The 16,297-nt window shown below is 35.6% G+C and overlaps 1 protein-coding gene across 3 annotated transcripts in view; it reads left to right on the top strand.

Moving 5' to 3' along the window:
• Mitf (transcription factor Mitf) overlaps positions 1–15,946 on the top strand; it is a 539,922-nt gene extending 523,976 nt beyond the window's left edge. For all 3 annotated transcript variants that reach the window (XM_069837055.1, XM_069837054.1, XM_069837056.1), the window contains exons 6-9: positions 4,014–4,089; positions 4,999–5,164; positions 9,717–9,845; positions 13,859–15,946. In XM_069837055.1, the coding sequence (XP_069693156.1) occupies positions 4,014–4,089; positions 4,999–5,164; positions 9,717–9,845; positions 13,859–14,104 (617 nt within the window). In that variant the 3' untranslated portion in view covers positions 14,105–15,946. The remainder of the gene's footprint in view (positions 1–4,013; positions 4,090–4,998; positions 5,165–9,716; positions 9,846–13,858) is intronic.
• Positions 15,947–16,297: the final 351 nt, after the last annotated feature.

The raw sequence follows: 16,297 nt of genomic DNA, 5'->3' as shown, positions 1-16,297 counted from the left end.
CCGAGCTCATTTTATGCACTTTGACTTTAGTTTGCGCCATTCAGTATTATGTCCACTTTGTTCCACTTGATGCGTCATTCATTGGTTTCGGCAAAAAAAAAATGGAAAAAAAAAAATTACGACCACTTATACGATAGATATAGATATCAACGAAGACAACAACAAAGACCTGTAAAATACTGTAGCCCCTTAAGTGTGATAAGACCTGATAGCTCTGGTGATAAATCACTTAAATGTCTCTCTGTTTTCCGAGAAAAGTGGCTGGAATCTTTTGTGTAGGTAGGTTAGGTTAGTTCGGGTAATGTTAAGTTAGGTTAGTTTATATTAGGTTATTAATTACATCAAAATGAAGGATTCCTAGTTTCCAACGAGTTAACATTTCTTTTATCACAAATTTGTACTATTTTTCAACTTATTTTGTGATCAATTAGGTAAGTTTTTGTAATTTATTTTACATATGAAATGAGGTGTATACATAACTTGCATGCATACATGCATGCATACATACATACATACATACATACATACATACATACATACATACATACATACATACTGTGTTATAAAAGTACTACTGTTGAATATATGGATTGATAGGTGGAAATAATTAGTGCAATAAAATTGTCAGTAATGTTTGTGTCCCTAATTTTTACTTACGAAAGTTGGCAAGCCTAGACCTAATGCAAAAAACGCAGTAATGATGTACTACGTAATTTGATTTTCTTAATTTTTTAAAAAATACTGTAGTGCTGTATTTCTTTTTCAATACATCATGGGACACTATTTCATTTGTGTTTTCCTCACATACTTCTACACAGGTGAATCTTTTCAGCTTGCCACTTACAAATGGCTTTTAAGGAACCCAGAGATTCATTGCCTCCCTCACATAAGCCCGCCATCAGTCCCTATCCAGAGCAAGATTAATCCAATCCCTAGTATCATATCCCACCTTCCTCAAATTCTTTTTAATATTATCCTCCTATCTACGTCTCGGCCTCCCCGAAGGTCTTTTTCCCTCAGGTCTTCTGACTGGATTAATCTTGCACAGGATAGGGACTGATGGCAGGCTTATGTGAGAGTGGCAATGAACCTGCAGGTTCCTTAAAAGCCATAAGTGAGGACACGAGTTTCAGATTTCGTTGCTGCCATTTGTGCTCCTTCTTCTAGTTATAAATAAAATGACAGTTTATACTAGCTAATTGTTCTCATTTCAATAATTTCGTCCACAAAATTTAAATTCTATTAAGTAAATGTAACGGATAGAATACCAATGTTATTAATATTAGACAACCTAATATAGTCTATAATGAACGAGAGTTTGCATCTAGTTACAGAAATACAAATTGTGTGATTCTAAAGCAGAACATTGTTTACAAGCCATGTATTTTTGGAAGTCATAAAGAGCAAGGAATTAAGACAATATTTTATCAGTCTGTGTATGACTTAGAAAGTTGATTACACTGATGACATAAGAAATATACTAGGTGCTACCCAAAGTTCCCTTGGAATTGCAGACACCATTCCCAGCACTTCTGCTACAAATAGAATGTATTCTGGAAGTCTTTTTGGTAAGTGTGTTTAGCACTGACAGCAATTCGGTTTGAATCTCCTCTGTGGTATCAAATCTTCGCCCCTTCAACATGATTTTCATCTTTAGAAAGAGGAAAAAGTCGCAAGAGGCAAGTCGAGTGAGTATGGTGGATGGGAAACTGTTGTGATGTTATGTTTTTTTGCCAAAATCTCCTGCACGATCATAGGCGGAGAGAGAACTGTTTCCTTGGGAGGGAGGGGGCAAAGGAAAACTATAGAATCTCGATAAAACGAGATTATGGGGGACATCATTTATCTCCTCCCCCAGTTATAGCTTGACCTTGGCACAGTATATCGGAATATGATCATTTAATAAAGGTATGTAAAATAAAGTAAAATTGTAACAAAATACGAGTATACCGACAATTTTACTTTTTTTTTTCCTCTTGTACAGAACTGAGGGACTCGAAGGCTTGCACTGGAGCCTGAAGCTTATTGTGCTTACCACTCCTATTTTGTGAATGATTGGGTAGCTGAACGGCCATGCTCTTGTACAAGTACTTCACGCTGCACCATGAACATAACATGGGCTATTGTATGGATGATGATGATGATGATGATGATGATGATGATGATGATGATGATGATGATGATGATAGCGAAATGAGTCCGAGGTCCAACACTGAAAATTACCCAGAAATTATGCTTCAATTGGTTGAGTAAAAACCCCAACCAAGTGACTTGTCCCAACCAGGATTTGAACCTGGGCCCGCTCGTTTCATGGCCAGACGTGCTAATCATTACTCCACAGCGGTGGACCAATTTTACATTTACTTTATCTGTTTATTTATAAAGCAAGATATCATATAAAATGTAAATTCTAATTATTTTATTTAATCTTGTCCTTAAATTTACACATTATATCGGGATCACTTTTCTTTTTACTGCATTGTTGTGCAGTATGTTATTCATATTTCTCCAGTTGGCTGCTTGAACACTTGCAGAGTTCTAACACATCAGTACAAGCTGTTACAAAAAAACATTACAGTGCTTTCATTCCTCAAATGAGGTATAGAAATTCTTATACATTCAGAAATTTAAAATAAATTTTATAGTCCAGTCACATGGTCTGAAGACATTAATTCGTCACTTTAAGCACAGAAACTTACTGATAAACAAAAGCAAGAAAAATCTTTTGAATTCAATATTTTCTAACGTTAATAGAAAAAAAGAGTTCGGCCAAGTTTGAGAGGGGCAGTGCCCCCCTATGCCCCTCCATAACTCCGCCTATGTGCACGATGGAGGTTCTTGTTGTCCTGGTTAAGGCCCCAGTTCATACCCCACTTCTCTGGACGTTTTCTCTTCATATCCTCCCTTGGCCGCCTCAAGATGTTACGATAGAATGCTGCATTAATTGTCTGAACAGGAGGTACGAACCCTTTGTGGATAATTCCATCAGTATCAGAGAAACAGATGGGCTTTCTTTGGCTGAGATGAAGATAGGCTCTTTTATTGAAATTATTGCTGCTTTGTTTCAAGATTGTACCCATAAACCCAACTTTCGTCACCTGTGACGAGCTTGGAAGTTAAATCTGAATCAATTTGAAGCAATTGTTTCAGTTCCTTGCAGACTTCAATGAGATGCTCTTTCTGTTCATCAGTCAGCAGTCAAGGCACGAATTTTGCAAGAATTTTTCTCATATCCAGTTCTTCTGACAAAATCCGCTGACATGCCATATGATAATCCCAAGATGGTACAGATTTCTTCAATGAGATGTCTACGATCTTACAATATCGCATTCTGAACAGCAGTGACGTTTTCTGGAGTAATGCCAGTTGGTCGTCCTAAACATTCATCATTTTCAACCGTGTTCGGCCATTTTTGAAACGTTTAAACCAGTCGTAAGTTTGTGTCTGGCCTAAAGCATCGTTGTCAAATCCTTGCTGTAACATTTTGTGCTTTTCTGCAGCAGTTTTACTAAGTTTGAAACACAGTTCTCTCACATTGGTCATTGTTAAATCGCAACCACAAGCAGAGACAAGAATGGAAAAATACTCGCCAACAAATACGTCCACTGATCGAAGCTGCTTGGCACACCAACTCACAAAGAATGTAGGAAACTCCAACTAGCAGCGTGTGTTTCTACTAGCGTAAATTCACTTGCAGAATTCAAATTTCGGAAACTTTTGCGTAGCACCTAATATAGAGGTAGAGACAAGCTGAAATTGCTCATTTAATACGTTGTATACATAATAAGATTAAATTGTTTTTACATCAATCCGTGCATAGCTTGCAAGCTATTGTTAGCCTAGCAATATTCACTAATTTTTCAGACTTTATATTCTGTAATAATGATAATGTATAAATTTGAGTGTCCTCTAGAATGATTTTGAAATAAAATGAATGTGTGACTTCACTCCATATAACCCTGTTCTTCACTTGGAGTCGAAACTCTGACACTGATGTTATAATTTATTTTCAGTTGAAAGAAGACGACGCTTCAATATTAATGATCGCATCAAGGAACTGGGTACCCTGCTACCTAAGAATAATGATCCGTAAGTAAAAACTAATGTATGGATAATATTAAAACTTCACTTTTATGAAATGGTATCTGTAATTATAGTACCAGTATTTTAAATTCACTATTGATGACGTCCAATGAATATTTCCAGCTATTTTGTCTTAAAAACATTATCTTTATCTATACCATTTTTAGTTACAAACTACATACTATTTTATATATGTATGTATGAAAATTCACACACTAAAAAGAATTCGAAATTTCCTTCCGTTGTTTCTCAAGAAGAATTTAATCCAGTCACTCTTGATGCCTCATTTTGATTACCGTGACACTCTCTATATTGACCTTAACATGAGACTGATAGGCAGACAACAGCGTGTTCATAATGCATGTGTTCGATTTATTTGCAACGTCCGTAGATCTGACCGTATCACAACTTCACTAAAATCCTGTCCTGGCCCATCTCAAAGAGCGAAGAACTATTCACTCTCTCAATTTACTCTTCAATATTCTTCAGAATCTTAACACTAGCTACTTAGCTTCTCGTTTTCAACATTTGTCCTCGTATTACGAAATAGATACTCGCTCACAACACCATATCACACTCTCCATTCCTAAACACAGAACATCCTTCTATTCTTCATCTTTATTCTTTTTTTGTAATATGTTAGTATTCTATTCTTTAACTTTTTGTTAAATTTTCACTGCATGTATAATTTGTGACCTGGTAGAGTATAAGAGAAGGCCCTATGGCCTTAACTCTGCCAGTATAAATAAATAAATTATTATTATTATTATTATTATTATTATTATTATTATTATTATTATTTTATTATGTATGTGTATATGCGTATGAATATATATATAAAGATTTGAGTTAAATTTCGTCATTAATTTCCAAATTTTATGAAATTAATGTCAGATTATTTTATTTTGTTAACAGCTTTTATGAAATTGTTCGTGATGTACGACCTAACAAGGGAACCATACTGAAATCATCAGTGGATTATATTAAGCTCCTGAAGCACGAAGTGCAGCGAATGAAACAAGTGGAAGCCAGGCAGAAACAGCTGGAGTTCCAGAATCGACGGCTGTACCTTAGAATACAGGTACAATATTTATTGTTTATTTTCATGTAATAACTAGAGTCCTGCGTTTGATTACTTTGAATACAAGTTAGGTGTACATCGATCATACTAGCTTCGCTTCATACAGACAGCAAATTCCAAGTCAACAATTCATACTGCTGTCTCTCTCCGCACACTCTGGTGCTGTGTGTTTACATCTAATCGTGTACCTGTATTATATTATATACTGCTTGTATGAGATAAAAGATGATTTTTTACCACGTTTTTTCTTTTATTTACGTGCTATTTTACAACCTGTGTTTTGCCATAGGCATATCACAAGATATTTACATTAGTGGTGACTACAATTTGATTGTTTAGAGTCTATTCTTGGAGTGTGCGGAAGATGTTGCTGATGAAGTTTGTGACAGCGACAGTGTTGATGTGGAACTTCAGTATCTGGGGCAGCGTTTGGGTTGTTAGAACACGAGGCCGGTCTCTTGAGTACAAGGAGCATTCTATCAGAAGGTGTCTTGCTGTCTGAGTTGACTTTTCTGGGCAGTTACATAGGGGAGATGGTGCCTTGTTGATCCTGTGAAGATATGTACGGAAACAACCGTGGTTGGTCAGGAATTGGGTGATAATGTAATTAGGCCATAGGGATAGAGAGAGCCTGTGGTGGATAGAGGGGATGAACTGTTTGGTGTGATGTACTACCTCGACGTTGATACAAGTTGCATTTCAAATGTTTGTGTAGTGATTTTCCAGAAGTTGCTTGGCTCGAGACATAGGGATGGAGTTGTAGGCTATAGTACTTTTATAACTGGCAGCAATCTTTGCTAGGTAGTCAGCTCGTTCATTTAAACAAAACTAGAAATTTTCAGGAGCGTGCCCCTTTATTTTTGGGAGCCACCACATTTTACTCACGCATACAATGACAAAGCCATTCGAGCTAAGATAAAGATACATTTAATGAAATATATTAAATATCTATGGAGTGCAAACACACGCTCTTGGAGACGATCTGTGCTCTCCTCAGGAGCTATAAAGCGACAATATCTTGAGATACGCAACAAATGTAACAATATTAATCTAAGAAGCTCATTCGAGTTTTTTCCTACAACTACTTTTGTTAACATTATGTGTTAGTTGTAGTGAAATAAAAGAAATCGAAGTCTTGAAAGTAATTTGAACTCAAACAATTCAGACACTACATAAAAATTTTTAGTCATCATGACTATATTCTGCACGGAATTTGTCTACTCCAGATTTTTATAATAAGTAAAACACATCTAGATACTTTCAATATAATTAAAGATTGGAATTAACAGATGAAACAAAACATAAATGCTGCACAAACTTAAAAAAATAAAACAAATTATGAGTGCATGCTTTACTAGTCTCTACAATGAATGACTGTAAACATTTTAAGTGTTTCGAATGAAACATTATCCTTCTTCCTGATGATAAAATACATGTTATTCTTTCCTAATGAAGTGCTGGCTACCAAATTCTTCTATATTGGAGCATTAATCTCCAAGTCCCTAGCTTCGTTTTGTTCTAACATCTTCAGTTATAAGTTGTCTCACGAAGAAAGTATTCCTGCTAACTTACTGAGAGTGGAGATAACTGGCTCACTCCTTAGTGAGAGTGGAGAAAAGAGACCTGCAATGAGTCAAGATTGTGTTGATGTCAATGTTCGAGGACATTTAGTGAACTCACCAAAGAAATCATTACTACTTCCAGCAAGATGGCACAACATGTCATACATCTAACGATTCCATGAAACTTAGAGCCAGCTTTTTCGGTGATCACCTAATCTAAAAAAATCTGTGTCCCCCCAGATCACCTGACATAACCTCTCTGGACTTCTTCTTACGGGACTAACTTAATGACAGAGTGTACAATAATAGGCCGTGGTCACTTGCCATTAGGAATGAAATCGGCAATATTGATGAGAACTTCGGAGAACATTAAGGAATATGGTGCGATGAGTATAGTTGTGTATGGATGGAGGTAGAAGACATTTTCAACATTTACTCTGAGGAATCTCTAACAGTTACTCTGTAATTCAGAACAGATTGCACATGTTTACTATTATTGGTTCAAAAGTTACAAGTCATTAAAATTGTAAAGGTTTATATGGATCATTCTGTATATAATCACAGTCTAGTATATACAGTCACGAAGCTTGAGTTGTGAGGGTGCTAGGAACAATAGACTGTGCCGATACTATTTCGCATTGTCTGTAATGAGATGTTATTAGCGATCCTAGTGGTTAGCAACTATAGTCCGGGTCACCTTACTTCATACCCTAAGGGTGAAACCTAACCATTTTTCCCCCATTACTACATGTGCTAGTGGAATGTGGTGATTTTCTAGTTTGCAGGTTGAATTTACTTTTGCCAACTTCGTTTCGAATTTCGATACTGACAAAAACTACAAATGGTAGTGATTTTGTAACTGGTATGTTGGCAGCTGAGACAAATATCGATAATATTTGGCGGTACTGGAGTGCCATGAAATTAAAATTGTACTAGATTTCTAAGCTGGTTACTAGAAGCAAGAGAAATATGAACATACTAATAATTAACTAATATCAGTATTAATATTAATACATAATAGTTATTTTATGTATTGAGTTATGGTTATAATTCAAGACTATAATCAGGTAAGTTTTCGGAGTTAGTACTAATAATTTCATGTGGGCAAACAAAATACATTTTTAGGTTAGGTCTCGTGAGTCAATTGTTTAGTCAAACCAATGCAATTCGTATTGCTAGACAAAATACTTGACATGTTGATCCCTTTCTCGTATAGTTTGCCTACGAAAATATTTTACAAATTATTGAGTTATTTTGAATAACCTTCCAACATAAAGTAAGATAAGTAAATAAGTCATTTAGTAGTAGGATCATAATGATATCTGGTAACAGTTGGCAACACTGACAAGACGGCAATATTTGCTGTTTAGGAACTGTTCTTATGTGACCCTCATTATATCTATGGATGCATATTTACTACGTATTGAGCTTCGTGACTGTACTGTGTATACAGTAGCGTGCAAATTAATCCGAACACGACATATTTTTACATTTTCTGTCATTGTTGGCCTCACAGCTGCTCATACCGCTTTAATTGACATCTGTAGTACGTGTAATTCCATTGTTGATGGTCTGTCATTATTTTTTTTATAATATGTGACATTTTGCCTGTCGTTTTGTACTTACTGTATAAGCATTTCAGTTATGTTGAAGACTTAATACTGCAATCCTGTGTACATTCTGTCGTCTTCACAAATGGATACAACTCCACGAAAACGGTCTAAAATTATAACATTAGCAGTGCATTCTTCTATGACACAGAGGCAAATTGCTGCAGAATGTCACATCGGTTTGGCTACTGTTAATTCGATCATAAAACGATACAGGGAGACTGGATCCATCACACCCCAGAAAAAAGGAAACTGTGGCCGGAAAAGGAAGACTTCACCTGCAGATGATCGTTTAATTGTCATGAAAAGTAAATTAAATCATAGACTAACTGCTGTCGACTTAACCCGCGAGTTAATGGCTACCACTGGGGCGAATATTCACGTCACAACAGTGCGGCATAGTCTTTTGGAAGCTGGACGAAAGGCTCGTAAGCGTATTAAGAAGCAACTGCTAACCTCTGTTATGTGCAAAAAACGCTTAATGTGGGCAAAATTACATCAACACTGGACAGTGAATGACTGGAAGAATGTACTTTTTTCCGATGAGTCTCATTTCGAGGTCCACCCGCCACCGTGTTTCTTACGTACGGAAAGGATCCGAAAAAGTAACAGCAGCTCATCTCCAACAAGCACCCAAATACCCCCCTAAAGTAATGTTTTGGGGTTGTTTTACACATGAAGGGCCTGGAGCATTAATACCTGTCAAGGGAATGATGAATTCTGACAAATATATTCACTTATTGGAAACCAGAATCGTACCCCAGCTGCAAAAATCATTTCCGGATGGCAGAGGTGTGTTCCAACAAGACCTGGCACCATGCCATACGTCTCGAAAAACTACAGAATTCTTCAACAAGAAGAATATTCAGGTACTCCCCTGGCCAGGCAACTCACCCGACATCAACCCCATTGAGAACTTGTGGTCAATTTGCAAAAGAAGAATGCAAAAAATGGATTGTTCTACAAAGGAGAAGATGATTTCTGCCCTCATTGGTGTATGGTTTCGCGATGAAGAAATGAAGAATATTTGTGGGAAATTAGTGGAATCCATGACAAATCGTCTCAGAGCTGTTATTAGGATCAAGGGAGGCCACATAGATTACTGAGGTATGTCTTAGATCCTTTTTTTTTTATCCTATTTGAGTGTTTTTGCATAAGTAATTATGTTGTTCGGATTAATTTGCACACTACTGTACTAGACTGTGATATAATACAGTGCAGATCTGACTTCTTTGAAAAGGCAGGGTGAATATGATAGGATTATGGGTAACCCACTTCAAAGATTGACACTCCTGTTTATGAAATCTAGAGAGACAACGGACTATGTACTTGAGTAATTTATTGTGTAGCGTTATAAAATGGTTATATTGAAATGTTTAGGAATTGGAGATGCTAGCAAAGTCGCATGGATTACCAGTGTCCGAGTTCACATGGCAGCCCACTACACCATCCACGGTTATCAACAACTACTTCAAGTCCAATCAGATGATGCAGGACCCGGTGAACAAGGTATGGCACTAAGTCACTGAGATATTAAGTTAATTCCCTGCTAGGCTGTTATTTTAAGTCGCTTGTTCACATTGCTGCAGGTATGGTCAACCAAGAACTTTTCTGGACAGCACAAAGAGAGACTGAATTCTCACTTACTTCAGAATTGTGTATTAAAAGTGGTTTTAGTTATATAATAAAAATTAAATTTTAATTTACATAAATAACCTCCTATTCAGGGGCGGTTATTCAGGTGAAGTACCATTTCACCTATTTATGTGTAAAACACAATTTTATCTCGTATTAATAATTAATTCTAGTTATTACCAGTACCGTATTTCTAAAATAAAAAAAAGTTTTCTTTTCAGTCGTTATGAACAGTGTTTAGTTGTATAAATAGTACCTGTAACCATCTGCTGAATAGAATGATGTCAACTGTTACGAGTGCCGAGCTTTGTCTATTAGAACTTACAATACTGTAAAGGTGAAATTATTTGGGTTCCCATTCTCATACAGCACTTGGTTTCCATGGTAACGTGACGTGATGCACTAAAGAAAGATTGAATGAAGTGCGTTTCTGAGTCTTTCAGTTACGAAGAATTGTCAGACTTGTAGGTGGAGTAACCAGTTTGCAGATCTAACGGTACTAATAATAGAGAAGGGTTGCAGCAGGTCTCCAAGGCTGGGGGGCTATTGTTTAAGGGCTGTGAAATTTTACAGTATGTACTACCTGACTCGAGAATAGTATTCTCATTCCCTGTGTCTTAGCAGTCACTCCTGCAATGGTAAATTAGCTGGCTCTATGTTATTTTATCAGGAATACACCACCCATACATTAGCAAAGTTTAAAAGTTGTTTTCCGCGGTGTGTATTATTTCTTCTCATGAGCTCTTGTATTTGAAAGTTTAACATGCGCGTAAATGTACACATGTAGTTTAATACTATGTACGTATATATTAACTTATTATTTAGTGTGTTTAGAGTGTACTAGTGATAAGTGTATATAGTGTATTAATCCTACATCTAAGTGTGTATTATATGTTTAATCAAATACGAGTACTTTGGTACCAGTACATAGAAAATGTTGATAAATGAGTGCGAAATATGTATCCCGAAAATGACACAGTTGTAATTTATTAGAAATGTCGTTTTGTAGATTTAAATATGAGGATAAAAAATTCTTTATGATCTACCATTCCATTTGTTCTTTGTTTTAAAAAGTGCTAAGAAAATAGAGAAGTTGTATAAAATAACTTTTAAAATTCTTCCGATGAAAAAAGCTTTTCTGATTGAAAATATTGAAAATTTCACTCAGAATGCTACATCATAGGAGGGACTTTCATCATTAGCCCCATAGTTTTACATAGAATATACTGTCCATCCTCAGTTAAATCAGACATTTTATGTAGACATCATCGACAGGTTTGCTGCTTTAAAAGATAGGAGGATTGAATTGGTATGTAAGGAATTGGTTGAGTCTTGAAATAAATTAGTTTTCCTGTTTTCATGTGTTCTAGAACTATTAAAATTGTGCGTAGTTTACGAATAGTAGGCCTACTCATTATATTGGTAAAACTGTTGATGCATTTGTTTATGTGAACAGCACTTCACCTATTTTTTTGACGGCGAGCCACTACTGCTTCTATTGCTCTAGATTTCAAGCAGTTTTGTAGACTTGCAACCATCAAGATTTTCCTTCAATCATTTTCTAGCAAGTGACTCAGTTTCTCACTTGTTGTATTTGCCTTTTTTGAAATGTCAGGTTGAAATCTAGCCATACTTCTAAAAATTTAGTGCATTCTGTTTCCTTCATTATGGAATTATATCAATTGCTCTGTTCTTTATTTGTCATATGGAAATTTGAAATAGGCCTACTGAAATTTCTCTTTTTTCTGAGAAGTAGATGCATAGTTGCTTCTACATCGTGAAACACAGCAAAGTTTACACATTTTGCTTAATAAAACTGCTCTTTGCAAAGAATTAACAGCTTTCTTCGAAATCCGTGCTCTCAGAACAGAGGTATATCTTATAAGAAAATGTGCACTGTCTCTAAAACGGAAAAGTGTGTAGGCTATTATCTTGAGAACGAGTTAATTTGCGAACCATTGTTTATGGAAAGTATTTTTTGCTTGTATTAGCTTGTAGAAGTAATTTTCATCTCTAATTTAGTGACCGTCACTTTTGAATCACTCTGTATTTCTGCTTGTATGTCTTTTCTGATGGAATTTAGAAGAAGCAGTGCAAAATCATGTGCTCATACACTGTTTGATTGGAAGGATTCGTTTCTTGTTACTGCAATTGGAAACATTTTTAATGGATATTTTTAAATGCATTTGGAAACATATTCTAACACGTCCAATTTGGCTGAGAGTTTTTGGTCTCATTCCATACGAGGAGACATTCCTGACATAGAGGTGAACTTGACTTCAGTTGACACAGTACCGTAGAAATGGGTAAAGTCGATCAGTGGGTGTATAATCGATCATTTGCTATTTTTATTGAAAATTATATATTATCTCAGTTACTTGTTAAAATTTTGTTATGCTGACTTCATTGCCTGACATTGCAAATGTAAGCGAGAGGGACAACAAAAAGCCTGGCATGCCAACAATGGGAACATTGTGTAATTACCTTTGAAGTGAAAATGGTTATTCTCAACTTTTTCTCTTAAACGAAAACAAAGTCTTACAAACTCTAAATTATCGTCAGCAGTGAAAGGAGACAAGAAGTAGCCTATACGTAAGTACTTTTTGGTTGAGATTGTATCCTGAAATAATAGTTTTGCAGTTCGTAAATGTTAGTATTGAAACTTATTATTTTCAAAAAACTTGTACCTTTGTAGGGTTAAGTCGATCATGCCATCGACCTACTCGAAGCAGATAGGACCAGCAGGAAGAATAATTTTTTTCACCGAAATACCTCCAACTAACACTTATAAACAGAAAAGTGTCATAGTATAACTTATATTGATTGGATAGTGGGGAAAGAGGAAGACGAATTTATGGTGAATTTCTTGCGTAAGAGAAGCACTGCCAAAGGAACGTATTTTGTATACCCCTCTGTACCTGACGATGGGAACAACGTAGTTTCTAAAGTGACATGAGTAGGGGAAGATTTCAAATAACATCTGACATAAACCTAAGCAATGTTGAATTGCATTTTAGATTATAATTGAAGTGTGTTATTTCAATGTAAATTTTGAATTCTTAAATCTTTGTTTGTTCATATTTATTTATTTATTATTTATTTATTTATTTATTTATTTATTTATTTAACCTGGTTGATATGTGAAGTATTAATTTTTTTATGTTTTATATATTGGCAGTCATAGTCATGTTTGTACAGTGGAGACATATAGGCCTAAGTGTATCGAATTGTATGATCACAGTAACAAAATATAGGGGAGAGTCGGGTAGTATCGGACAGTGCGTTTCTTTCATCTACTACCATATGGTAGTACCTGAATGACATGGTTACGTTTCTCTATGCGACATCACAGAAACGTAACCATGTCAATCAGGTACTATCATCGTGTGGTAGATGAAAGAAACTCACTGTCCGATATTACCCGATGTCCGATACTACCCGACTCTCCCCTACACTATATAATCCTATAGACTTATATAATAGATTATTATTGTTTTCTACACCCCTTATAACAAATAAAATACATGTAATACACTTAATTTGTTTTAAAAACATAAACAGTGATCGACTTTACTTCGCAATATTTTAAAATCGCTTAAACTAAAAATTCAATGGTGATCGACTTTACCCTATTTACACAGGTAACTTCGATCACAAGTAAAATAAAAAAAAATCAGATTTTGGTAAATTGTAATTCACTTCTTGTAATGTGATTTCATAAGTGAAGGATATGACGACAAAATGCTATTTTCTGAGGAACTTCGCTCCATTGCATAACCTCATTATCATTAAAAATTGCAAAATTTTGATCGATTTTACCCTCTTCTACGGTACCTTTGTAAAAGTATGGAAATTACCTCGTTGACATAATGTTTTTATGTCTGCAGTTACTGGAACCAAGAATAGACGTCAGCACATCACGATGCAGCATGCAATTGCAAGATGTCGTCACCGAAGCATCAACCCTTAGCGCATCCCAGATGGAAGATCTAATGGAAGACGATCATCCGGTTAATGGCGACCCCATGCTTTCATCCCCCCACGTGCCGAGTCCAGCAGATCCTCACCACATTGAGGATGACGATGACACTGCCGACAATGACTCTCTGGTGGACATGGAGATGGTTGCATGATCCCACATGTCCCGGCAGAGCCTGTTGAGGCATCTGGAGTTTAGTTGATGTCAATAGAGAGACACAAAGAGCTTCAAAAACTGTTAGAATGTATAATGGTGTTTGTTTCTACATTGAGAAGCTCACTAAAAAGAAAAGAAAAGAAATTATCAGCATTTGTTTTAGTAACTATGTTTTCTTGAGACGTAAGCTAGCTGCAGACTGAAGCCATTGTGCCTGATATGGAATATGGCCAGTTGTCGGGTCAACTCATTTTCTATATGAGGCTTTGTTACTTCATTTGCATATGAGAGGAGAGGAGAAGAATGTTGTTTGGAGTTGTAATTCTGCTGCAACGGTGGAATATACAATTTTATTGTCTGAGAGAGATCAGAGAAATGATTGAAATATCTTAAATTTTTTTGAGAGATGATTGAATCTGTCTGGTACAGTTTATGCACGAATGCTTGGAACTGTATGTAAGGGAAATTGCACTTCTTTCTAATTAGCATACTTAAATAGTAAACATGTTCGATAAGTTGCTAAAATTATGTTTGTCGTGTAGTTTCTGATGTTGACTGATGATGTTAAGTTTTTGAGATGTTTATCAATATCATAGTTTTTGATCACGTTACAGTGTAACTTTATGTGATTATGCTTTGTTAAAATGATTTGATAAACTATATCACATAAACATAGTATGTAGTACTATAAGGGAACTGCTGTTAACATTGAATTTGGACAATGAGGTGATATTTTTAATATGTACAATATTTTGAACAGTTGTTAGCCAATGAGAATCTTAGTAAGAAAGTGTAGCCTATAGAATATCACCGCTATTTTATCTAGAGACACGCTGATGCTGTTCATATGTTGTGTCTTCCGACTGAGAGGTTAATGAGAGTTATAAGATTTTGCATTTATAAACACAGATAAATGGATACATATATTTATAAAAAAAAACACGTAAATATGTGTGTACATACATAACATTGTGACTAGCTGATGCAGCGTGTTACAGATTAGTTGATTTACTGCAAAAAAAATAACCTAAATTTGCAAAGTGCAGGAAAATATTTGATTCCTCCTACATAAGTTAGGCGGAACCGTATGGGTACAAATACTGAAGTAGTACTGATGTTGGATCGTTTGAAGGAGAGGATATTTTTGTATAATTTAATTAATGGATCTCTTGTACTTGATGATGGTATTGCAGGTTCCTGACTCCACTGGTTCTGAACTATGTCCGGTACAAATACCCAAATAACTGCAAGTTTTCACAGTGGCGCAAAACGAACTACGAATTTTTGTGCCTTGAAACCAGAATTTGAGAGCGAGTAGCTGGTTACGTCTTGAATAACACACTATAGACGACAGTAAATTTCTCTCAGTGTTGAATTTCTCTTCCTTCATGACATGGTTCGAGAATAAAAATTACTGCACTGTATTGGAATCTTCTTCCATCACGGCATGATTATAAGATACCCAAGAGACTTTCCTACCCACAGTTTAAAATAATACTGTATTATAAGCTTATCTGTGCAGTTTCGCACGTCAGAATATCATTGATAAGTAATTACATCTGTTCAAATTGCATGTGAAATTTATAGTAGAGTTGATTATTCCAATCCTTTACACTATGGAGATTGTGGTTATAAGTTGTATCGTCTGCCTTACGAAGAAACTATTCCTGCTAACTTACTGAGAGTGTATTATTGATTAAATACTTCGTGAAAATGTTCTATCATTACAGGTAATTGTTGTAAGGAATTGTGAAATATATATGATTGACCAAACAGGATGTATTTTTTCGAGAGTTACTTGGGCATTAAAATGTCATCATGTATCATGTGCCTAGAGAAATACTGTTCGTTTTATATTCATGATATTTACCCTCTTTTCCTTGCATCCTTTGACTGCTAAAACTTTTTAGTTTTGCTGTTACGTACACGAAATATGAGTTATATAAATTTAGGAAAATGTGTTTAATGAACCAGATTAATGTGTGAACGAAAACAGGAGCTGACTCCTATACTGCCATGCTAAAGAAAAGTGCCATATCTACAAAAAACAATTTATAGAGAAAAATTATACCTTGACCAAAACTACTTCCGACTTGACAGCTTATAGAGAAGGGGAAGCAATGTTGTCATCTTTCGTGTAAGCGAGCACGCTGCCGATAGAGTACAGTAATGAATGGCTGACATGAACACA

The sequence above is a fragment of the Periplaneta americana genome, chromosome 10 (assembly GCF_040183065.1).
Source record: "Periplaneta americana isolate PAMFEO1 chromosome 10, P.americana_PAMFEO1_priV1, whole genome shotgun sequence".
In the NCBI taxonomy this organism is placed as follows: domain Eukaryota; kingdom Metazoa; phylum Arthropoda; class Insecta; order Blattodea; family Blattidae; genus Periplaneta; species Periplaneta americana.
Note: the sequence above shows the minus strand (reverse complement) of the source record. Positions and strands in the feature narration are given on the sequence as shown.